At 43.8% G+C, this 24,655-nt stretch overlaps 1 protein-coding gene across 1 annotated transcript in view; it reads left to right on the forward strand.

The window, feature by feature from the left end:
• Nucleotides 1-2,205: 2,205 nt before the first annotated feature.
• The window catches only part of LOC120049373 (synaptotagmin-1-like), a 52,037-nt gene continuing 29,587 nt past the window's right edge, over nt 2,206-24,655 (forward strand). Inside the window, exons 1-3 of the mRNA XM_038995640.1 lie at nt 2,206-2,362; nt 17,907-18,079; nt 21,184-21,309. Coding sequence (XP_038851568.1) covers nt 2,206-2,362; nt 17,907-18,079; nt 21,184-21,309 — 456 coding nt within the window. The remainder of the gene's footprint in view (nt 2,363-17,906; nt 18,080-21,183; nt 21,310-24,655) is intronic.

Below are 24,655 nucleotides of genomic sequence, written 5' to 3' on the forward strand. Positions count from 1 at the left end.
GAAATCAGCCACTGGGGAGGAGAGTGCTGATCCTCAACACGGGGGCTCTCAGGGGTGCGTGCTCAGTCCCCTCCTGTACTCCCTGTTCACTCATCACTGCATTGCCAGGCACGACTCCAACACCATCATTAAGTTTGCTGATGACACAACAGTGGTAGGCCTGATCACCGACAACGAGGTCAGAGACCTGACCGTGTGGTGCAAGGACAACAACCTCTCCCTCAACGTGATCAAGACAAAGGAGATGATAGTGGACTACAGGAAAAGGAGGGCCGAGCACGCCCCCATTCTCATCAACGGGCTGTAGTGGAGCAGGTTGAGAGCTTCAAATTCCTTGGCGTCCACATCCCCAACAAACTAACATGGTCCAAGCACACCAAGACAGTCGTGAAGAGGGCATGACAAAACCTATTCCCCCTCAGGAAACTGAAAAGATTTGTCATGGGTTCTCAGCTCCTCAAAAGTTTTTGCAGCTGCACCATCGAGAGCATCCTGACTGGTTGCATTACTGCATGGTATGGCAACTGCTCGGCCTCTGACCGCAAGGCACTACAGAGGGTAGTGCGTATGGCGCAGTACATCTCCAGGGCCAAGCTTCCTGCCATCCAGGACCACGCTGCTCTTACTCTCTGTTATTATCTATGCATAGTCACTTTAATAACTCTACCTACATGTACATATTACTTTAATTACCTTGATACCGGTGCCCCCGCACATTGACTCTGCACCGGTACCCCATGTATATAGCCCCGCTATTGTTATTTACTGCTGGTCTTTAAATAGTGTTTTTCTTCTTAGGTATTTTCTTAAAACTGCATTGTTGGTTAAGGGCTTGTAAGTATTCATTTCACTGTTGTATTCGGCGCATGTGACAAATGCAATTTTATTTTATTTTATTTGTGTTCAACACCCCGAAGCATGTCTTTTTCAAACCTGCCAGGGTCATTTAATACGTGTTGACAACACAGCTGGAGAACACAGTCCTCTCGTGCGTTCACAGCGTGTTCAAATACAACAGCAGGCAAACCCAAAGTGTGTGAACAACTCCACCTCATGCTAACAGGATTGTTAATGCCTGCAAAGTGAGTGAGCAACACCGCCTCATGCTAACAGGCTTGTCAATGCCTGCAAAGTGAGTGAACAACATCACCTCATGCTAACAGGCTTGTCAATGCCTGCAAAGTGAGTGAACAACATCGCCTCATGCTAACAGGCTTGTCAATGCCTGCAAAGTGAGTGAACAACATCACCTCATGCTAACAGGCTTGTCAATGCCTGCAAAGTGAGTGAACAACATCACCTCATGCTAACAGGCTTGTCAATGCCTGCAAAGTGAGTGAACAACACCGCCTCATGCTAACAGGCTTGTCAATGCCTGCAAAGTCAGTGAACAACACCGCCTCATGCTAACAGGCTTGTCAATGCCTGCAAAGTGAGTGAACAACACCGCCTCATGCTAACAGGCTTGTCAATGCCTGCAAAGTCAGTGAACAACACCGCCTCATGCTAACAGGCTTGTCAATGCCTGCAAAGTGAGTGAGCAACAGCTAACAATCTAATCCTGTGAATACGCTGCACTCTAAATTTGATTATATGTTTTCTCCCATAAACACACTTAGTAAACCTACAAGGCAATCGGATCAAGGTTAGCAATACTATATTTGTTCTCAATCCATTCACATGCCTGGGGGCCCGTTGCATGACTAGAATAGATAACGGCATAAAAGTTCACACTTAAAGTAGAAAGTGGAGGTGTTAGAGGCTTTGTGTATGTCCCAAATGCAACCCTATTCCCTACATTTGGGACACAGACTTTGTGTGGTGTGAAAGCCAGCTTCATCTGCCTGGGACTGCTGGTTGAACCCTGCAGGATCATTGTGGTTTCAAGGTGTGTTTACTCAGGCTGAGCCAGCAACTAGTCATACAGAGGGAGCATCCACTCACTCATCTATAGCAGGGCCAGAGAAAACTGTCCCTGGAAGGCATCTGTCACAACCAGCTAATCTTACCTGACTCTCTCTTGCTTTGTCTTTCTTTCTCACTCTGTCTCCCTGTTTCTCTTTCTCTCTCGCTCTACCTTCGATCTGCCTCTCTCTCTGTATCTATTTATTCTATGTACAGTGGAAGCTATATTAAATTAGGTGTGTTAAACTCAATTCTTTCTCCATCTCTCCTCCAGCTTCTGCCTGGCTGCCCACCACCACCATGGCTGAGAGTCGAAGGGAAGCCCTGGCAGCGGCCCCGATGTCCACCACTGCCTCCACGGTCGGTGCCAACGCTACCGACATCTCTGGCACCGGATCCAGCGAGGACTTCTCCAAGATCAAGGACAAGTTCATGAATGAGCTCAACAAAATCCCACGTGAGTCATGTTAGTGGTTGGTGTCCCCTAACCTGCCCGGTGACAGGGTGGTGATTGGTTGAGTAGCTACTTCCTGTAGACATCTCACAAATGCCTTACAGCACCCTTGGATCTGTTCTTTAGAGACTAATTGCAATCAACAAAGTACAAGTGGCCATTATCACTGATTGTGGATAGGGACTAATGGTCTTACTCAGAAGTACCGTGACTACTTTTAGAAACCCATTTGGCATTTGAGGTGACAAGAAAACAAACAGCGTTGATTTTAGAGTTTTGTTTGGAAAGTATGTCTAATTTCCAAAATTGTTGGTTTTCTCAAAGCAAATTCACTTTTTCAATCTCCAAGGTTGTCTGTATTGCTGGGCACCCTGTGTTTCTTCCCTCCATCAATACCCTCCCCCGACAGGAGACACGACTACAGCATATTGGAATCCTGACCAACTGTCAACCCATCACTCCTATATAAAAATGTTCCACCCAGTGATTCCGGAGGAGACACTTGTCTTTGCCTGTAATGTCTGTGGAACAGTAGCAGTTAGTTTGGGACAGCAGCATCCTTTGTTTACCCCAAACCCAACCTACTTATCCAGTGGAAGTTGTTGCGTTCAGCCCCCCAAGTCCTAAATATAGACATATCCACCGGCTCATGTGGAAGTAATTCTCGTGTCAGGAAATGGCTCCCATGAAAAAGAGAAGTTCTATTGCTTTAGCTCCAACGTGAATGACGCCACTTGTCATATTATGCTGTCCTAGATTCATAGCACAGGGAGCCTGATAGTGACGAGAGATTTCTCTTGCGTCTGGTCTGGCTAATTTAAAACCAACAACATATTTGCTTTGGGAAATAAAGCCGAAGAAGCTTTAGACAGTAGTCCGTGGTCAGTATGTGCTGCCCTGGACTTTACCCCACCAGACCAGAGATAGACTTTCATTGGTTGACAAATGACAAGCGACAAACACTTCCTGGTCTCCTCATAGAAGTGTGTTGGAGCCATTTGGTGCTCTAATGAAATTAGCACCACTGAGGAGCATATGGAAGCCATAATGAAGACACTGTGGAGGGGGGTGACTCTTATGTCCCCTGTGCCTCAGAGTAATGGTTCCTCATATCAGAACTGTTTCACCGTGAGAGGGCTTGAAGATACGCCACCTGCCACATCTAGCTACTAAACTACACCCCCCAATCCTAGCCAGCACAGCTAACCTGGTGCCTCAGCACTCTCACAATGGAGTTGTGTTACCCTTCCAAAACACCCGGTCTTTCCTTCATTTCACTGTCTGTATTTGGCAATGACACGGTGGCAACCAGCCCATTAAGCTTTGTAACAACCCATGTACCACCTCTCTCCCTAATTATCACATTGTGTGATGTGGACAAAGACTAAATAAGGGGTTGTTGGGTGCGCCTCAGACAGAGATGCTATCTGCAAGCAGCCCCCCCAAAAGCCACTCCATTATAGTAGAGTTTAAATTACAGTTTTTGCTCCAGCACTCAGTCAGAACTAGAAAACGAGCGGCTCCGCGCCGAGTGCTGCCAGCCTGATAAATGCCCACCGACGTGTTTGTGCCAGGGAATATCAATACAGCTACTCCCAGGATGGGGACAGGGCATTAATAAGGAATATTCAAGGGGAGAATTAATCCATTGCCATAGCAAATGTTTCTACATTTTTCTACATAGAAATAGATGGTTATCTATAAGACTTGGCTCCTGGAGGTAAAGCTGAATGCATGGTGTTGTCAGAGTTGGGCATCTTGCTTTATCTCTGGTATAACTCAGAGGAATGCCTTGTGACATTAACAAAGATCCATGGATTAATCTCCAAGCCAGAAGCTCCTCTTCAGCCCCATCTGTTGGCTGATGCTGCTAGAAGTGGCTGTTTTTCAAATGGAGTTGAATTGCATCCCTACAAAAATCTTCAGTGTTTTCTTCATACATTTTCCCTTCTCAAAAGTATTTTAAACCACCAAACCTGGTTTTAAAAAAACAAATAAAGCAACACCACACGGCACAACGCCTCTCCCCCATGTGACCTACTTGTTGTGTGTAAGTACTGACATGTATGTGTAACTGATAGATGCACACACACATACATTTCAAAACATTAACATGTAGTGTATGGAAATTGTATAGTCTTTTGTTTGTAATGTCTTTTTTGATACGTGCCCAGTGTCGTGTCTTTGACTATGCCAGATTAATTGCTATGACATGCTATTCTATAAAATAATTTCTCCGTAATTAATATTACCTGATTGAACTAATCATGTAAATATGAATTAACTAGAGAGGGACACCACGAAAGAATATTTATAGAGCTGTTATCTTTCGAATAAACTCTTAAAGATTTAGTAAAATTTTACATCCATAACAGTGACATTAATCGTCATTTTATTCAGTCTCATCTGAAAGTTGTAAGTCCTTGATTATCTGCAAGAATCCTGGCTAACAGTTGAATCAGCAATACAAAATTGGGTTTAATTATTTATTTACTAAATACCTAACTAATCACACAGAAACACACATACACCATTAAATCATAACTTGATCTCAAATTACGTCATACAGAAAAACGTCCCTAGCGGGCGGAATAGGTATGACAGCTTGTTACCCAAAGGAAAGGGGCTGAGTCCTAGTGAAAGAGCGGGAGACTTGAACATAGGCGAGCTGTACTATCGTAAATACAGTATCTTATGCATTCTAAATTACCGCCCATTTGAAGAGGAAAATGCAATACATATTTACTCTGAGCTGCGCTTCAGTAGGTTGGTGGTAGATGGACCGTGTCGCCAACCCGAGTCCTCTGTCCTTTGAAGAATGTCTCTGGTAATCACGGGATACGTTGTGTGTATTAGACGGGATACTTGGACTGTCCTTCCGAACCTGCGTTTAGCTGTTGCTAACTCAAAGGCTAGGAGATATCACTTCTGTAGTGAATACGAGTTCAAAGTTCATACCATTCACAATCAAAGTCCATGCTGATGTTGGCTTCATCTATAGTGATTATCTGAACCATTCTGACACTGGATCGTCATCCTAGCGTACTAAGTCTATTACCCATGCCTCTTCACAGGGGCGGGCCACTGTGAGCAGAGGAAAACTTATGAAAGCACAGATCTTCATTGGCTTTTATAGTGGAGGGAGAGGGGTGTGTCTGAAAAGTCTATTACCCATGCCTCTTCACAGGGGCGGGCCACTGTGAGCAGAGGAAAACTTATGAAAGCACAGATCTCTAACAGCAAGTTATATTCTTGTTCATTGGCTTTTATAGTGGAGGGAGAGGGGTGTGTCTGAAAAGTCTATTACCCATGCCTCTTCACAGGTTAGTTATACAAGTTATATTCTTGTTCATTGGCTTTTATAGTGGAGGGAGAGGGGTGTGTCTGAAAAGTCTATTACCCATGCCTCTTCACAGGGGCGGGCCACTGTGAGCAGAGGAAAACTTATGAAAGCACAGATCTCTAACAGCAAGTTATATTCTTGTTCATTGGCTTTTATAGTGGAGGGAGAGGGGTGTGTCTGAAAAGTCTATTACCCATGCCTCTTCACAGGTTAGTTATACAAGTTATATTCTTGTTCATTGGCTTTTATAGTGGAGGGAGAGGGGTGTGTCTGAAAAGTCTATTACCCATGCCTCTTCACAGGGGCGGGCCACTGTGAGCAGAGGAAAACTTATGAAAGCACAGATCTCTAACAGCAAGTTATATTCTTGTTCATTGGCTTTTATAGTGGAGGGAGAGGGGTGTGTCTGAAAAGTCTATTACCCATGCCTCTTCACAGGGGCGGGCCACTGTGAGCAGAGGAAAACTTATGAAAGCACAGATCTCTCATTTGGAAGCTAAAATTACATTTCACCTCTTCACAAATAATGTCATATTCAAACATTTGAATTAAACAACAATTCCATGTGAATCCGATACCTCTGACGTTTAGACTTTCCACAGTAGAGTTTATGTCATTCTATCATTGATGAGAATGTGTCAGAGGGCAACCGAACTGACATAATATACCTTAAGTACCACCGCATATGTTCAGTTGGTCGGGTTACCAGAATATAGTTCATTTCCCCCAACTTCTGATGTTACCCAGAATCTCTATGTTAACCAAGGGGTTTTCTTATGTCACATCAGTTATAGTAGGGAGAGAGAAAAAGGGGGAAAGAGGTATTTATGACTGTCATAAACCTACCCCCAACCCAACGTCATGACACCAGTAAGACTATCTGTTGCCATTTGCGTCGGCTAATGGGGATCCTAATAAATCAAATCGAATAATTTCTCATTCGTTGTCTCATAACTATTTCCCACCAAGGAGTACCTACAACAAAGAGGATGTTATTAAAAGCATTACTTCCTCCATTACCTGCTGTAGTTCCATCCGCAATCCCAGCATGCATTGCCACCACCAGGATGTTTGTAGAGATTAATGCAGACTGTCGCACTTTTCTCTCTTTCAAGTTTACCACTAAAAGTTTGTTGTCAGACTACTGATATTATTGGCTTGTATGGAGAATGTCATGTCATGCCGTAGCGAGCGCCACATAAAGCTCATGGCCACACTCAGAGGGGTGTATCTGCTGCAGCTGTATCTGTTTGTGTTGGGCCGTACCACACCATGCTCAGGGCCTTGTGGCCTCAGAGGGAGGCGCTGTAATGAATTTTCCAGCACTCCCTCTAAACACCAAAAGGTTTTTGTTTTCAGTGACAATAATGAACCTCTCAGTGTTAGAAATGCTTTGATCCATAACTGCTGTCTCCACACTCGCCTCCATTACTCTAAATAACACAGACAAATGTATCAAAAATGACATTTCTAAAAACATTTATTTTCAAAGGCTGTCAATATTTGTGTTTTTTCCCCGCACCTGTTTCTGTGGGTATTACACTAAAAGCTATTCATACTCATTACAAAATTGACTGTTTTGGATTTTAAAAGAAAATTAGATGTACAGGTGACTGAAAGCTAACATTTAAAAAAATTATTTACAATAATTACTGAGTAGTTTATTTCATTTAGATTCTGCTCAGAAATGACAGCACCCCTGAGGATTAGACTGGAGGTAGATCAGCAAAGACAAACTTCTCTGTCTCTCTCTGTCTGGCTCTAGTCCCGGTCCTCTCCCGGGCCTTGGACTGAGCCAGTAGGCCTGCCATGAGGCAGCAGGATGGGGCTGGGGTACCAGAACTTCGAGCTCGCAGCTTACAGAAGGGAAGAACAGCCCTCCTCGGACCAAACTGCTTGCCCCCCCGCACACCTGGGCCCATGTCAGGAGGGTGCTCCATGGAGCGCAGGGGGAGATCTCCCCTCATCAACAGTGTGATGCTTGACCATTTTGCATTCAAACAAATAAAATGACATGCCCAGTACGCTACCTCCCACCTCACCCACCCCCAGAGTAGCATTTCAAAGAAGGGAATCAGAGGCCTGGTCCGAAACTCAATCACTTTCTTCCTCATTAGTTTTACATACTGTAAATCTTACCACAAATACCAGTTTGTGCAGCTAGTTATTTTTTCTGTTACATATTCATCCTACCCCATTTGCAGCTATTGTTGCACTGTCATTGTTGTTGTTCCCACAGTGGGAAAGGGCAAGGACCTGGGGTGCTGCTCTTGTTGGCATAACAACATGTAATGTCAAGATTAATTGACCAACAGTGTGCTGTCATAATATATTAGTTTGTGTTGCCATGCCTATTACCCTGATACATCATCACACACCACCCACCCCCCTGCCCACTACTGTTGCCAGTCTATTGGATCCTCTATATAAAGATGTAAGGAGGCAGGTATCTCCTCAGAGGACCATGGGTAATGTGATAACAAGCAGGAAGCTCCCCCCAAGCCCCGAGGCAGACCGCACGTGACTGATTACTATGCGCCCGTCTCATCAACCTCACCCGTTGTGGAAAATCTAACCGCTCCAACTCCCTCAGACTGCCTCTGCCCCGTGGCCGGTACCATTGAGATAGTATGGAAATCTGCTACAAAACTAGACAATGAAATAGAGCCCTTTAGCTTCCATTATTCCTATTCTGTGTCTCACCGATTTGACTGATCCTGCACTATCTATTGCCACACTGACAGTGGTTGTGTCTCTCAGTTGAGCATCACTTCAATAGACATCAATGCACATCAATGTACACTATACACAATAATATACACTATATACTGTACATCAATGTTACTTTTTAACTATGCATTGTTGGGTTAGGGCTCGTAAGTAAGGGCTCATAAGTAAGAGTTTCACGGTAAAGTCTACACCTGCTCTTGTCAGCTCATGTGACAAATACAATTTGATTTGAACAATACCCATCAATATGTACACTATACACAATAATAATACCCACCAATATTACATGAATATTCATATCAAAACACTGAAAGCAAAACAGAATCATAGAAAACAAACATTATTCAGCAAAAAGGTCCTCAATCAGCCTTTTAAAGAGGCACCAATTCGTCCAATTTTAGAGAGCCTTGGAGATTATTCCACTAGTAAGGTGAAAAAACTAAAACAGATGTACATACCTGTAACTCAGTGGAGATTGTAGGGATCTCCAGAGTTAGCCATCCCTAAGACCAGGTCTGGTATCTCGTACGTCTATAAGTTAACATTTAAGTAACAATGAAGTTAACAATGAAGTTACAAAATGCAGTGATGTGTACTAAACCAATCGTCTATAATACTTCCTGACAGGCCGCTCCCCGAGTGGTAAGGTTAGGTAACAACACATCCGCCACGCTGATCCTCAACACAGGGGCCCCTCAGGGGTGCATGCTCAGTCCTCTCCTGTACTCCATGTTCACTCATGACTGCACGGCCAGGCACGACTCCAACATTATCATTAAGTTTGCCCGATGACACAACAGTGGTAAGCCTGATCACCGACAATGACGAGACAGCCTATAGGGAGAAGGTCAGAGACCTGGCCATGTGGTGCCAGGACAACAACCTCTCCCTCACCGTGATCAAGACAAAGGAGATGATTGTGGACTAAAGGAAAAAGAGGCCCGAGCACGCCCCCATTCTCATCGATGGGGCTTTATACCAGGCGGTGTCAGAGGTAGGCCCTAAAAATTGTCAAAGACTCCAGCCACCCTAGTCATAGACTGTTCTCTCTGCTACCGCACGGCAAGCGGTACTGGAGCGCCAAGTCTAGGTCCAAGAGGCTTCTAACAGCTTCTACCCCCAAGCCATAAGACTCCTGAACATCTAATCAAATGGCTACCCAGACTATTTGCATTGCCCCACCCCCCTTTTTTACAGCGCTGCTACTCTCAGTTGCATAGTCACTTTAATAACTCTATCTACATGTACATATTACCTCAATTACCTCGACTAACCGGTGGCCCCGCACATTGACTCTGTACCGGTACCCCCCTGTAAATAGTCTCGCTATTGTTATTTTACCGCTGCTCTTTAATTACTTGTTATTTTTATTTCTTAATCTTATTGGTATTTAGATTTTTTTTTCAAACTGCATTGTTGATTAGGGACTCGTAAGTAAGCATTTCACTGTAAGGTCTACAGGTTTTGTATTCAGCTCATGTGACTAATAAAATTTGATTTGATAATAAACCCTAGTGCGCTATGATAAACTGCATCTAAAGGCTTAAATACAGTGACAGCTGCATTCATATAGACCAGGTATTCCAAAACCCCTAGGGGTACGCGTAATGCCGTTGAGGGTACGCCAAATAAAAATGTGATTCACTTTAAAAAAATATATAAACAGGCCATTTATATTTTCCAACAGGGCTATATATTTGGGTGAGGTTTTTTTCTTGCCTGAGTAGCCTCGTTTCACTGCCAAAAATAAAATTTGTGTTCACCGAAATTCTAACAACACAATGTCAAATGTCACAATGTCCACGAGCACATCCAATGCTATTATCAGTAATTCTACATTTGTTGTTAGCCCAGCTAGCATGGACACCGACAGTTGTGAATCTGATGCAGCCGAAGAGCTACTGGCCCCTTATCTGGGAAAGCACCGAACAACCGATAGGGACGTTGACCCATCGAAGAGGTGCAAATATGATGAGAATTACGTTGATTTGGTGTTCACTTATATTGGGAATTGTGCCTCTCCTCATCCACAGTGTGTTATATGTGCAAAAGTACTATATCACAACTCGATGAAACCTTCACTCTTGTGCAGACGTTTAGAAAGAAAACATGGCAATTCGAAAAATAAGCCATGGGAGTTTTTTGAGCGAGAATTAAAACGACGTTCAAGTAGTAAGACATGTATAAAGCAACAGATACCATTAATAAGAAGGGGCTAGAAGCTTCTTATATGGTGAGCTACCGGGTGGCTAGGACAGGAAGCCCCATACTATTGTGGAGGACTTAATACTTCCTGCTGCCACGGATATGGCTGGGACAATGCTGGGGGATAATGCCAAAAAAACTATACAGACTTCATCAAACAACACTCTTTCACGACGCATCAGTGACATCCCAGCTAGCAATGAGGAATCAGCCCAGAACCGGCCCTCTTCCTGGGGGCCAGAACTGATTGAATCGGCCCGGAATCAAAACGAATGATTGCCCAGAATCGGCCCAAGTACATCGGGCCATTTCCGTCTACCGGAATTCAGACGATTTTGCCGGCATCTTACCAGAATCCTCCCCAGAAGCGGCCAGATGTAAATGTAAGTAAATGTATACAAAATTACCCGATTTTGTCATTTTAAACATACACATTTTTTAAATTTTTTTAATTTTTAATTTTATCCCATTTTCTCCCCAATTTTCGTGGTATCCAATCGCTAGTAATTACTATCTTGTCTCATCGCTACAACTCCCGTACGGGCTCGGGAGAGACGAAGGTCGAAAGCCATGCGTCCTCCGAAGCACAACCCAACCAAGCCGCACTGCTTCTTAACACAGCGCCTCCAACCCGGAAGCCAGCCGCACCAATGTGTCGGAGGAAACACCGTGTACCTGGCCCCCTTGGTTAGCGCGCACTGCGCCCGGCCCGCCACAGGAGTCACTACAGCGCGATGGGACAAGGACATCCCGGCATGGATCTCAAACCAGCATCTGTAGTAACGCAGTTTGCAATGCGACGCACTGTCTTAGACCGCTGCGCCACTGGAGAGGCTCCATCCACAAAGTTTTCAATGCTTATCAATTGCCTTGCACAAAGTAGGAAAATACTAAAATACTACACAGGATTCTTAAAGAATTTCCTTTAAATGTTAATTGTATATTTTTAATCATAGAAACAATGAGAAAATATGGAAAATAAATAATGAAATGTTAATTATTTAAAGCAGCCCGTGTAATCATCTGCCAGAGAGTAGCCCCAATCGGCCCAAGCCCCAAGTAATACATTTGGGCCAGATGACTCACACCGGAATTGGACAGAGCTCAATCCCCACATCCTAGCCATAAGTAATACTGCCGAAGGCGGCCCAGACTCGGGCCACATTACGTCAGCCGAGTCTGAGTCTCAGCCGAGTGCCCCGACTCTCAGCCGGAATCGGCCCAGATCCACTGTGCTAGCTGGGATGGCAGGAGATGTTTTGAAACAATTACTGCTTCGCATACAAGCCAGGGAATTCTGTGTTACAGCTGGATGAGTCAACAGATGTGGCGGGCCTGACACACCCTGGTATATGTACGTTACGTTTATGAGGGGTCAATTAAGGAAGACATCCTCTTCTGCAAACCACTGGAAACCAGGACAACAGGAGAGGATATTTTTAAAGTACTGGACAGCTTTGTGACATCAAATGGACTTTGATGGTCAAGATGTGTTGGTATCTGTACTGTTGACGCAAAAGCCATGACAGGGAGACATAGTGGAGTTGTAACGCGCGTGCAAGCAGTTGCTCCCGACGCCACTTGGGTACACTGCAGCATCCACCGAGAGGCTCTTACTGCCAAAGGAATGCCTGACAGCTTGAAAGACGTTTTGGTCACTACAGTGAAAATGGTTAACTTTGTGAAAGCAAAGCCCCTGAACTCTCGTGTATTTTCTACACAATGCAATGATATGAGCAGCGACCATGTAACGCTTTTACAACATACAGAAGTGCACTGGTTATCAAGGGGCAAAGTATTGACACATTTTTTTGAATTGAAAGACGAGCTTAAAGTTTTCTTTACTGACCATAATTTTCACTTGTCTGACCGCTTGCATGATCATGAGTTTCTCACACGACAGGTCTATCTGGGTGATGTTTTTTCTCGCCTGAATGATCTGAATCTAGGATTACAGGGACTCTCCGCAACTATATGCAGGGACAAAATTGAGGCTATGATTAAGAAGTTGGAGCTCTTCTCTGTCTGCATTAACAAGGACAACACACAGGTATTTCCATCATTGTATGAACTGTATTCGTTATCCCTTTCATGCCCTGCCTCCAGTCCACTTACCGATATCTGATCAAAAGAGCCTCATCGAAATTGCAACAAGCGGTTCTGTGAAAATTTTATTTAATCAGAAACCACTGCCAGATTTCTGGATTGGGCTGCGCTCAGAGTATCCTGCCTTGGCAAATCACGCTGTTAAGACACTGATGCCCTTTGCAACCACGTACCTGTGTGAGAGTGGATTCTCGGCCCTCACTAGTATGAAAACTAAATACAGGCACAGACTGTGTGTGGAAAATGATTTAAGACTGAGACTCTCTCCAATACAACCCAACATTGCAAGGTTATGTGCATCCTTTCAAGCACACCCTTCTCATTAACCTGTGGTGAGTTATGCACAATTTTCGATGAACATATAAAGTTTTATATGTAAGATGGCTAAATAAAGAGCAAAAAGATTGATTATTATTATATTATTATTTGTTCCCTAGCCCTATAAGAGCTCTTTGTCACTTCCCACGAGCCGGGTTGTGACAAAAACTCACACTCTTATGTTTAATAAATGTATCGTATAGTGTGTGTGTGGCAGGCTTACAATGATGTCAAAAAACAACATTTGAGAGTGCGCTGACCCTGGTGCTAGAAGGGGAGGTTGAATGTTTGAAGGGGTACGGGACATAAAAAGTTTGGGAACCACCGTTATAGACAATATCCCCATATTCCATAACCGGAATGAATGTCGACTGAATTATTTGTTTTCTGCTATTTAATTAAAGTCATGACCGATTCCTTTAATAAATAAGCTGTTGTTAAATAGAGCCAATAATCTCTTACAGATGAAGTTCAGTAAAATCAAAATCAAAGTAAAATCTCACTTTGTGAGAGGAATACCTTTCAGTTACTGTAACCTTTTCTTCTTCATCCCAGAGTGTATGTCTGAAAAGATGTGTTAGAACCAAAAGTCCCTCATCCTGTTTGCATTGTTCAGTGTGTCAAGAGTTCCATAGCCATTGGCAGTCTGCAAGGTTTTGTTAAAAAACCCTGTCTGATAACTCAGCTGTCATATTTCAATGGTCCCCATTCCAGACGGTTATCAGATCAATTCTGTCTGGAAGAAAAAAAACATGAGTTTGATAAGAAAGCTGGGGACTCGGAGCGCCAGACAAACGCAGCTGGAGCGTCCTGGTTCGGAGCGAATGAGCCAAAAGGCCCTGCTGTGTCCTTGAAGGCATCCGGAGGAGAAAAGATGGTAGACTTATCAGTTGGCCGTTGATATTCACAGCTGAAAGCCAAGGAGGTGTCTCATTGTGTGGCGTATTGGCTGGCGCTCGCTGGATGGTTCTTGACTATCGACGGCAGAAATGTGATTTGCGCCTCTTCTCGGGAGCTGTGAACACTGAACACGCATTTCATCATCCAGAGCCTCCATCGTTTTCCGTTCGCCGTTGTGTGTGGCAGAACGAGAGATAACTACTGCTTAAAGTTGAAGTGCAGTGCACCCGCTGGCGTCGCGGTCTCCAGGGAGAATAGACACACCATGTAGTTAATTAGGGAATGCTTTTATTGCTTTCGGGGACTCAGGTTATTTGAATTAAGCAACACAAAAGTGTCTTGCAGTATTAGATACATGCAGAATAAAGTATATAAGCAAGGCCAGGGTTATTGCATTGAATTTCACAGCAGTGGGCTGTGCATTATAACGGTCACGTACCGCTGATGTCAAAACATTGTAAATAACCACAGAGGATGGCAGTACCATTTAAAAACATTATATTTCATGATGCACAACAGAATCCAATTGCAGTGCAGTCTGCTTCGTCAAAATAATGCCAAATTCCACTGTTATATCAGTTCATTTATTTACACTCCTGCTGTGTCATTGATATTAGAAATTATTTTATCAGACCTCCCATTTGAAAAAGTGTCACAGCTTTGCAGTTCCTTCAGTGGGAATATGACTTACCATCCCAGCTTTCAGGCCTGAAATAGGATCCTGCCACATCTCCGACACTTCCATTAAAAGATAGTCTGCCAGGCTGTGTGGAAAAAACCAGTCAAACACTGGAACATATGGTGGTATCCCAAAGGTATCAGTCTCAGACCGCTGCCCCTGCTTTGGCCAAGGAGCAGAGGAGAGGTTTTAACTCAGCCCTAAACCTGTGACTTTAGGGTCAACCGAGGATGCAAGAGGAAATGGAGTCAGTGATGGATAGCGAGGTATAGGTATTGATAATTACTATACTAACGCAAAGTGACATAGTTTTACCACTAAAACAATTATAACAAACAAATTTCAAAACAATATTTCATATTTTTCAAATATTATCTTGTTTACCGTTCAACAACTTTGTGAGCAGCAGCAAACCAGTTTTTCGAGAGACTACAGCGAATTCAAAATGGTGTGGATCGGGGGAGATTGTCACTGCCATTAGCACACCACTGTGGCAAGGCCAAGGCTGTAGATCCCAAAGTTATTTTAGAGCATCACTCAATGTTTTTCTTTAAAGGAGAGTGCTTATCGATTTTGTTCTCTCCCCCTCCCTTCTCTCTGGCGGTGAGGGAAATTCAGTGAAGCGCTGGCGAGCCAAAGCCCCAGGGAGAATAGACCGTCATATATTTCTCCTGCGATGGTTCTTTCTAGTGGCCCGCAGATATTGAGTCTTCAAAGTAGCACTGAAAGGTGACAAACGTTGGATTTACAATGAAGCCAATTTGGCTCCCAGTGTTCCATACGAATAGAGTTAGTAGTACCACAACAGGTTTCTGAGTAGTGTACAGAGAGAAAATGTACCATGTAATCTTTACTATGGTCGTAATTATTCTGTAATTATACTGAACAAAAATATAAATGCAATATGCAACAATTTCAGCGATTTTACTGAGTTACAGTTCATATAAGGAAATCAGTCAATTTAAATAAATAAATTAGGCCCTAATCTATGGATTTCACATGACTGGGCAGGGACACAGCCATGGGTGGACCTGAGAGGGCATAGGCCCACCCACTTGGGAGCCAGGCCCACCCACTGGGGAGCTAGACCCAGCCAATTAGAATGAGTCTTTCCACACAAAAAGGCATTATTACAGACAGAAATACTCCTCAGTTTCATCAGCTGTCTGGGTGGCTGGTCTCAGACGATCCCCCAGGTGAAGAAGCCAGATGTGGAGGTCCTGAGCTGGCGTGGTTACACATGGTCTGCAGTTGTGAGGCCGGTTGGACATACTGCGAAATTCCCTAAAACGACGTTGGAGGCGGCTTATGGTAGGGAAATGAACATTCAATTCTCTGGCAACAGCTCTTGTGGACATTCCTGCAGTCAGCATGCCAATTGCACGCTCCCTCAAAACTTGTTTGACAAAACTGCACATTTTAGAGTTGCTTTTTATTGTCCCCAGCACAAGGTGCACCTGTGTAATGATCATGCTGTTTAATCAGCTTCTTGATATGCCACACCTGTCAGGTGGATGGATTATCTTGGCAAAGGAGAATGCTCACTAACAGGGATGTAAACAAATATGCTTTTGTGGGTATTGAACATTTCTGGGATCTTTTATTTCAACTCATGAAACTCTGGAACAACACTTTACATGTTGTGTTTATATTTTTGTTCAGTATAGCTTGCTTGAATTTATACAGGTGGGAAAACTGTTTAATTATCAGATCCTTTGTTGGTAAAGTAAATCAAACCAGCCTGAATCTACCATATGGTCTCCATCTTGTGCATGGTAAATATTGACAAAAACATATTTTGTTTGCTGATGGGGCTGTTGGTGGCCCTCTCTGTTGAAAGGAGGTGTGGGTTGCAAGGTGTTTGATGTTTTGTGAGCAGAAGCCGTAATTATCCCTCCAAAATGGAGCAGTCTGACACTGTGTTTCTGTCCTCATTATTTACAGCACGTCTGGCCACTCTACCATTCCTCTGATACATTTAACAACCCACTTTTGTGCCGTGCATAGCTGGTGGCTGTGTGTGTGCGTTCTGTCGGGGAGAACTGCCTGACTCCTGCTGTTTAGATGGGCGTCCCTGTTTGTCAGCAGGCGGTTAGAGTGATCACCGTGCTGTGGTGCTGAGTGGCTCCCTGTCTGCCTGTGACAGCCCTGACTGGACCTTTCAGCTGGACTGTTAAGTCCATTCAGCCTTATCTAAAATAGGGCCTACAGTGGGGAGGAAAAAAAACACGTCATTACATTCTCAATTAAAGTAACATAATGGTCCATGGCTGTTTAAGTATCCTTTGACGAGTAGGTCTCATCCACGAGCAATGCTAAGAAATAGACTTCACAAAAACTCTCAAAGAAAGTTCTCAGAAACTGGCTAGTATGAGATGAATCTGAGACAAACGTGTGAATAGGAACTCTCTTTGAGAGAGAAGTGTCAAAACCCATGAACATGATGAGTGGTCATGCAATCACTGACTCGACACGGTCACGCTACAGTTGGTAACTCACTCTCCAACAGGCCCTGCAAATTACCTCTACACCCTGACCTGTGTGCCCGTGATTGGTGTGAAAGTATCCGTTGTCAGAGAGAAATGTTTTGTTTAAATGGCAAGTGGAAAATGCCAACCTCTGTTATTTCCACTAAATTGGCCGAGGATGCTCAGTGAAGCGTCGGGACGCTTAAAACGTCTCTGTTCAAGGGCAATCGTTAGGAGTCCATGTCTCGACTGCAGATCGGGGACGCTGCCACCCACCGCTGTTGATCAAAGTCTTCCGTCTGCACATTACCTTTACATTTGAGTCATTTAGCAGACGCTCTTATCCAGAGTGACTTACAGGAGCAATTAAGATGAAGTGCCTTGCTCAATGGCACATCAGCAGATTTTTCACAGATTTTTCACCTAGTGGGCTCGGGATTCGAATCACGGTTACTGGCCCAACGTTCTTAACCGCTAGGCGACCTGCCATCCCACATCCTTATGTCTTTCTCTATGTCCTCATTCACTCCAGCTGCTGCTGCAGCCGCTCTCTTCAACAAGTAGTCTCAACGTCCCGCCATCAGAGTCATTCGTTAGATGTAGGGAGATGGTGACCAGGCATTTCTGGTCAGCTCGTGCCTTGTTTGAAACAGACAATGGTGCCATATTCTCGACGAGGCACTTTTGGTTGTTTGAGAAAAAAAGAGTGAGAGCAATGGTGTGGTTTTCTTCATCCAGGTATGGCCCCATCTTTGACATAAGCTCGTCTAACCTGTGTCCCTGTGTGTCCCTCTCCAGTGCCAAATTGGGCCATCGTCTCCATCGCCTTCGTGGCCGTGGTCCTGGTCCTCTCCTGCTGCTTCTGCATCTGCAAGAAGTGGATATTCAAGAAGAAGAACAAAAAGAAGGGCAAAGACAAGGGCAAGAATGCCATCAACATGATGGACGTGAACGACGGTGCAAAAACCGAGGTAAAGACTTTGTACTACTGCCATTGAACGTTATTGATTAGAGTTAATCGTTTGTTAGTCAACAGTAGTATTTGATAATGCCAAGTTGTTCTGTATTTTCTACTGCATTTTCTACTACTTACCTTTTACTTCAAGGTATATACATTTTTATACATTGCGAGTTTCATATTATCTGTGATTGACTGTAGCCAGAAATGACATCACTGACTTTTATTACACTTACCCGGCACCTGACATTCATTGATGATTGAAACCTATAATGAATGCATATACAGTATATTTCAGAATAATAATCTTCACATAACAAAGCGATTTCACTATACAATTTATTAGTTTAGGCCAGGGGTGGGCAATCTTTTTGGCTCAAGGGGCCAAATTTCAACGGAGGGCCGCACAGAATTTAAAAAAATACTTTCTATCTAATTTTAAAAGTTCAAGTGTGGCCTGGAGTTTTTTTTAACACAAAATAATTGAATGGGCCCGCGTCCCGTAGTTTGCCCCGCCCCTGGTTTAGGCCAAACTCTCCCCCATGAAGACCAGTGGACACACACGACACGACTTGTGTTGACATTGTTGCGTCTGCGATGACTCCTCCCCATCCACTCTGATTGCAGGACTGTTAAGGAAGCCTGCCGTTTATAATCGCCTCAGAGAGAATATTCAATCTCTCTTTCTGTTCCTCTCAGTATTTTAATGTGTTAAGAACAATGAGCGCTGAGTACGGTATGCTGTATTGCCAGTGGTATCAACCCAGAGAAATGACATTAGCTAATAACGAGCGAGGGGAGTGAATTAACTCTGCCCTCCCTCTCCAACGCACACAGAGAGAATAGGGAACACACAACTCTTTAACCCCAGTTAGAATACTAATTGCATTAGCGAAGGTTCTCAATCCCCCCCCCCCCCCCCCCTCTTCTGTCAAAGTCTGTTTAATTTGCAGTCTGTCCACGCCAACGCCGCTCACATCATCAATCAGGGACATTGAATTGGGGTAGAGGACAAAGCCCTGTGAGATGATGTAGGAGTATTGAATTGAATAGCTACACAGGCCAGAGATGCAGAGCTGTTACACAGTCTGATAAGGAGTGAGCTCCACAAGTTTCATCTGATTCATACCAAAGAGCTTATTGTTGAAATGCTTACAATTCTTTGATTTGTAGAGGCCTCTGCCTTGTGTCCTTGTTCCTAGTGACAGTTGGTAAGCTTTATAATAACACTGATTTATCTTAAGCTTTAGTAAGATATACCCATAGAATTACAATGACTTCAATCTAGAACGAATTCTATTTGGATAGACCACTTTTCCTGTACTGATTTAGGAGCTGCTACGACTTTCACGTCAAGCATTAGGCTACGCACTGCCAATACAACACCCCTATCGGTTACTTATGCAACACACCTATTGGTTAGACATTCTAGGCCATGGGCTCCCGAGCGGTCATTTCTCCTGGTGTGCCTAGACTCTTGTGTTAACTCCTGTGTGTGGTTGTTTTAATGTGTGTTTCTTCCTTCTATGTCCTCCTTATCTGTGTTGTGTCTGATGACTGTGCGGGATTGTCACTGGCGGTAGGTTCCCAATTGTTGTTGGATCCTCCTTAAGCCTGCTGCTCTGATGTTTTGATAGCCTCTTGACAACAACTTACTCCTGTAGAACCAAATATATGTAACTATGCATACAGTACATGTATATCTGCTCTATATATGTGCGTAGTCTTGCACATGCACATATATATGTATGAAAGAAACCCTGGACGCGCTTTAACAAGGTTGAACCACATTGATTCTCCATCTGGCGCCTTTTCAATCTTTGCTTTGCATTTCAAAACGAAGATGTGCCTATGAGCTAAAGTAGAATGGTTAAGTTCAGGGTTAATGCTTTTGAAACCTGCAGTAAGGTTTAGACATACAGTAGATTTACGTTTCACATACATTCACCTGAAGCCAACAGGCAGATTGACTTGACTTTGACTTAACCCAGTAAAATACCTAATACACATTGTGGGTGTTGAACACGCCTGTCTATTCTGCTATACTCCTCTCCTCTCTGTGTGCAAGCAATAACGAACAAATAATTACATTTGTTATAGTTTTGCTTAGGGAAAAATTGACCATAGGTTTGCTCGTACAAATTCCAAACAAATCAATGTTGTTCAGCCTTGATGCTTTCACACCAGCAACCTGACCACTAATAGGGCAGGCCCCCATCACCATGACAACATCTCTTACCAACACCTACCTACCTACTGCTGGCATGATGCTTATAGCTTCCATCGGCGTGGGGGTAACACATGCAGCTGAGGGTTCTGACAATGCGATTGTGTCTCCTGATGGGTGAATGATAAGTCAACTGAGAATGTGGGGGTCACAACCAGCATGCAACAATGAAAGTCTGACAATGTCTGACCTTTGGAAGGCAACTTTGACACTGAATGTACTTGAGAGCTAGTTTTTGCCTCTTTAATCGCATGCTTATCAATAACAAACTGACTGCCCCCTGCCTCGAACCCGCCTCTCCCCCACCACCACCAGCATCCCCTCAGAACCAGGCTAGCGAAGGAAAACTCACTCTTCTTCTTCTTCTTCATCATCTTGTTCTTCTTCACTCTCGCCATCTCTTGACATTTTCCTGTTGATTTGTTTTGCACCACAGACTGATCTTCTTGAAATAACATCAAGGGAATTGTCGTTTGTGGTTTGCAGAGGCGCTCTCTCCCTCTCCCCCTCTCCCACTCCTTTTCTCTCTCTTTCTCCCTCTCCCTCCCTCCCTCTCTCCCTCCTCTGCCTGCCCATTACTCTCATCTTTTGGCTCTATCATTTGATCTCTCTCCCCCCTCGCCCCCTCAGACCAAAACACCCACAGATTGATTGAACTGCATCAGGGGTCCCGGCCCGAGGCTAGCGCATCACCGAGCATGTCCTGGTGTTAACCGCTGTGGTGTTTTAGTGCTTGTCCCCCCATTATAATCCCCCCAAAGAGAGGCAGCTTTTTTCAGGAGACGGGCCCGCTGGCACACCCGCTGGCAGGCCCGGGGCGGGGCAGGGCGACAGCCGTCTAAGGGACTGGCACACGGAGGGCACTGACTGTTGGTGGGTGTCTCCTTCAGGCCTTGAAGGATGAGGATGACGCTGAGACAGGCCTGACCGATACAGAGAAAGAGCCCGAGCCCAAGGAGGAAGAGAAACTGGGAAAATTACAGTTCAGCCTGGATTACAATTTCACAGAGAATACGGTAAGGGTCCGCCTCTGATATCCACTCTCTCTGTCGTTGTCGTTGTTGTCCGAAACGTCTCTCCTTCGTAAGTATGGTCACCCCCATCTTCCTCTGTGGTTGGTCCATCGACTCATCAATCCATTTAAAAAAACACTGAGAAAATGTTGCCTACCCAGGTAATGCAGAACATACTCCTACTATTCATTGTTGTATCACCACTGTTTATAATTAATGCCTATAACTGCAGCATGTTAACCGGAGCTCATCAACTACACCTCACCAGAGGATCACGGTGGTTGGGTTGGTTTGTGAATGAATCACTCCTCCTCTCGCAAACAATCCCGTCTTGGGATCTCGGTATTTCTGGGTTTACCGTTTTTTTGTAAAAGTGCCCTCTTTCAGCCTTGACGGGAACACAGTCCCCTCTGGAATCCATCTGCTGTATTTTTCCCTCCGTCTGGGTTTTAAAAAGCAGAGCGACTTGAGGAGCAGACCAACTTCCAGATGTTGTGTGACAGATCATAGAGGAGGGTGGAAGGCAGCGTGGAGAGGAAGCTCTGCTGTCCTTCACTGGGGCCCTGCTAACTCCCTGTCATTAACAGAGCCGATGGACAGACTGAGATTAGCCACTCACACACATCTGTCACTCTGTCTCGTCCACGTGGCCAGGAGTTTTCATTGGCTCACTGGGTTAGAGTATGGTGCTAGCAACACCAGGGTTGTGGGTTCAATTCCCACATGAGCTGAATGGATAGTATGTTGACAGTTCTCTGTGGATTGCTTTGCCACTTTGGGTGAAAGTGTTCGCTGAACCGCCATATTATATTATGCACACGTTCGGAACATTAGAGATTCTCCACATGCATCACAACTTTCCCCTGAAAGACCCTCAAGCACTCTGTTTGTCCTTAAATGAAAATGCTTTAGCGAATGTAGTGATGGTAACAGACAGTAATGATGCTAATCATGAGGATTAATAATCACAAAAATCCCTCACGCACTCAGTTGTTATGGCCATAATAGTCATGGTCATTATCATAATATCAGTCAAATTTATTCTGATAAAGAGCCTTATTACCATTTAAGACGAATGCACTAACTGAATACTAGTCACATTACTTATTTTATATATTGGGTCCAATATAGCTTTCTCCATTCCCAGTAGTTTACTGAGCTGTCATGCAGTGTAAAACCATACCAGCCTGTTCTGTGAGACTCTGTGATTACAGTGGTCCATTAACCTTTACCGAACCTCAACCCCGTATCCGGGATCACCCCCCACCCCCCACACACTGATTAGCATAGCTAGCATAGCTTCACAAGTAGATAGTAGCATCTAAATATCATTAAATCACAAGTCCAAGACACCAGATGAAAGATACAGATCTTGTGAATAAAGCCACCATTTCAGATTTTTAAAATGTTTTACAGGGAAGACAAAATATGTAAATCTATTAGCTAAACACGTTAGCAAAATACACCACTATTCTAACTCCATCAGTTTCTTACTCCTTCAGGTGCTATCACCAATTCGGCTCAACTAAGATATTGATAGCCAATAACCTATAAAAAAAACCATCAGATGACAGTCTGATAACATATTCATGGTATAGGATAGTTTTTGTTAGAAAAAAGTGCATATTTCAGGTAGAAATCACAGTTTACAATTGCACCGACCATCACAAATCGACTAGAATTACTAGATAGAGCAACGTGTATGACCAATTTACTCATCATAAAACATTTCATAAAAATAGACAAAGCATAGCAATGGAAAGACCCAGTTCTTGTGATTTCAGACCATATTTCAGATTTTCTAAGCGTTTTTCAGCGAAAACACAATAAATCGATAAGTTAGCATACTACATGTGCAAACGTTACCAGAGCATCGATTCCAGCCAAAGAGCGCTATAACGTCAACATCGCCAAAAGATATTAATTTTTTCACTAACCTTCTCAGAATTCTTCCGATGACACTCCTGTAACATCATTTTACAACATACATATACAGTTTGTTCGAAAAGGTGCATATTTAGCCATACAAAACCGTGGTTACACAATAAAAATACTAGGAAATCAAGCCTCAATATGTCTGACGTCATCTATCAGAGTGATCTAGTTTAATTGAAAGCTAATCATATACTTGACTAAAAAATACAGGGTTGACAGGAATCGAAAGACAAATTAGTTCTTAATGCAACCGCTGATTTACATTTGTAAAATTATCCTTACTTTTCAATACAGGGTTCGCCAAGTGAAACTATACCAAACAAAATGGCGAAATATGCGTTTAAAATATTTCGACAGAACAACAATTTATCATATTAAATATTGCTTACTATGAGCTGTTCTTCCATCATATTCTTGGGCAATGTATCCTTTCTATGTTATAAACGTCTTTTGGTCGATAGATGTCCTCTGTCCTTCGAAATATCCACTAACGATCGAACGGGACCCCAAAACGTGTCCAAAGTTTCAGAGTGCACAACAAAGAAATTCCTCAAAATCGCACTAAACGGATATAATTTCCTATAAAACGGTTTAAATTAACTACCTTATGATGTTTCTAAGTCCTATATCGAATTAAATTACAGACGGATACATTTCAAGTTGATAACCGAGCCTGTGAAAATGGCGTCCGGAGGTCCCTTCCTGCGTAAGGGCGAGCGTCGAAAGGGGGGCTACTCTCACTCCTTGGTCTTTTATAACCTCTGAGAGCTACGGAGAAGGCCCATTCCACTTCTCATTGGTTACTGACATCCAGGGGAAGGCGGGTGCAGTTCGTGTCGTTCCATAGGATAGACAGAGACCTTAAAAACTGATCTGAAACCAGAGCTTCGCTCTCAGACCTTTCACTGTCTGTCATGGATTTCGCTGTAGAAAGAGTTCTGGGTCACCCACAGACATCATTCCAACTTTGTATGAAACTAGAAAGTGTTTTCTTTCCAATAGAATTAATAATATGCATATTGTACGAGCAAGAATTGAGTACTAGGCAGTTTAATTTGGAGACGACAAAATGCTAATTCGGAACAGCACCCCCTGTAGTCGCAAGAAGTCCATTAATAATAAGCACTGTAATTCCATAATGGATCCATAATGAATGGATGGCAGTTGTCACTGTGTGTGTGACAGAAACCTGGAGCATTGAGCCCGGCGCTCACTGACAGTACCCAGCTCTGAGGCTGAGAGACAAGCCAGGGAACCAGGGACTATTGTCAGTCTGACCCACTTTCAGTTCAGCAGCAGCCACAGCAGAGAGCCACAGAGCCCCCTACTCACTCAGCTCCTGTGTCTTCAGATCAGGCCCACAGAGTAGAAGCAATCATGGTGAAAAGACTGCCCTAGTCTGAGGAAGAGTGGC

Source organism: Salvelinus namaycush, chromosome 6 (assembly GCF_016432855.1).
Source record: "Salvelinus namaycush isolate Seneca chromosome 6, SaNama_1.0, whole genome shotgun sequence".
NCBI classification, from domain to species: Eukaryota; Metazoa; Chordata; class Actinopteri; order Salmoniformes; family Salmonidae; genus Salvelinus; species Salvelinus namaycush.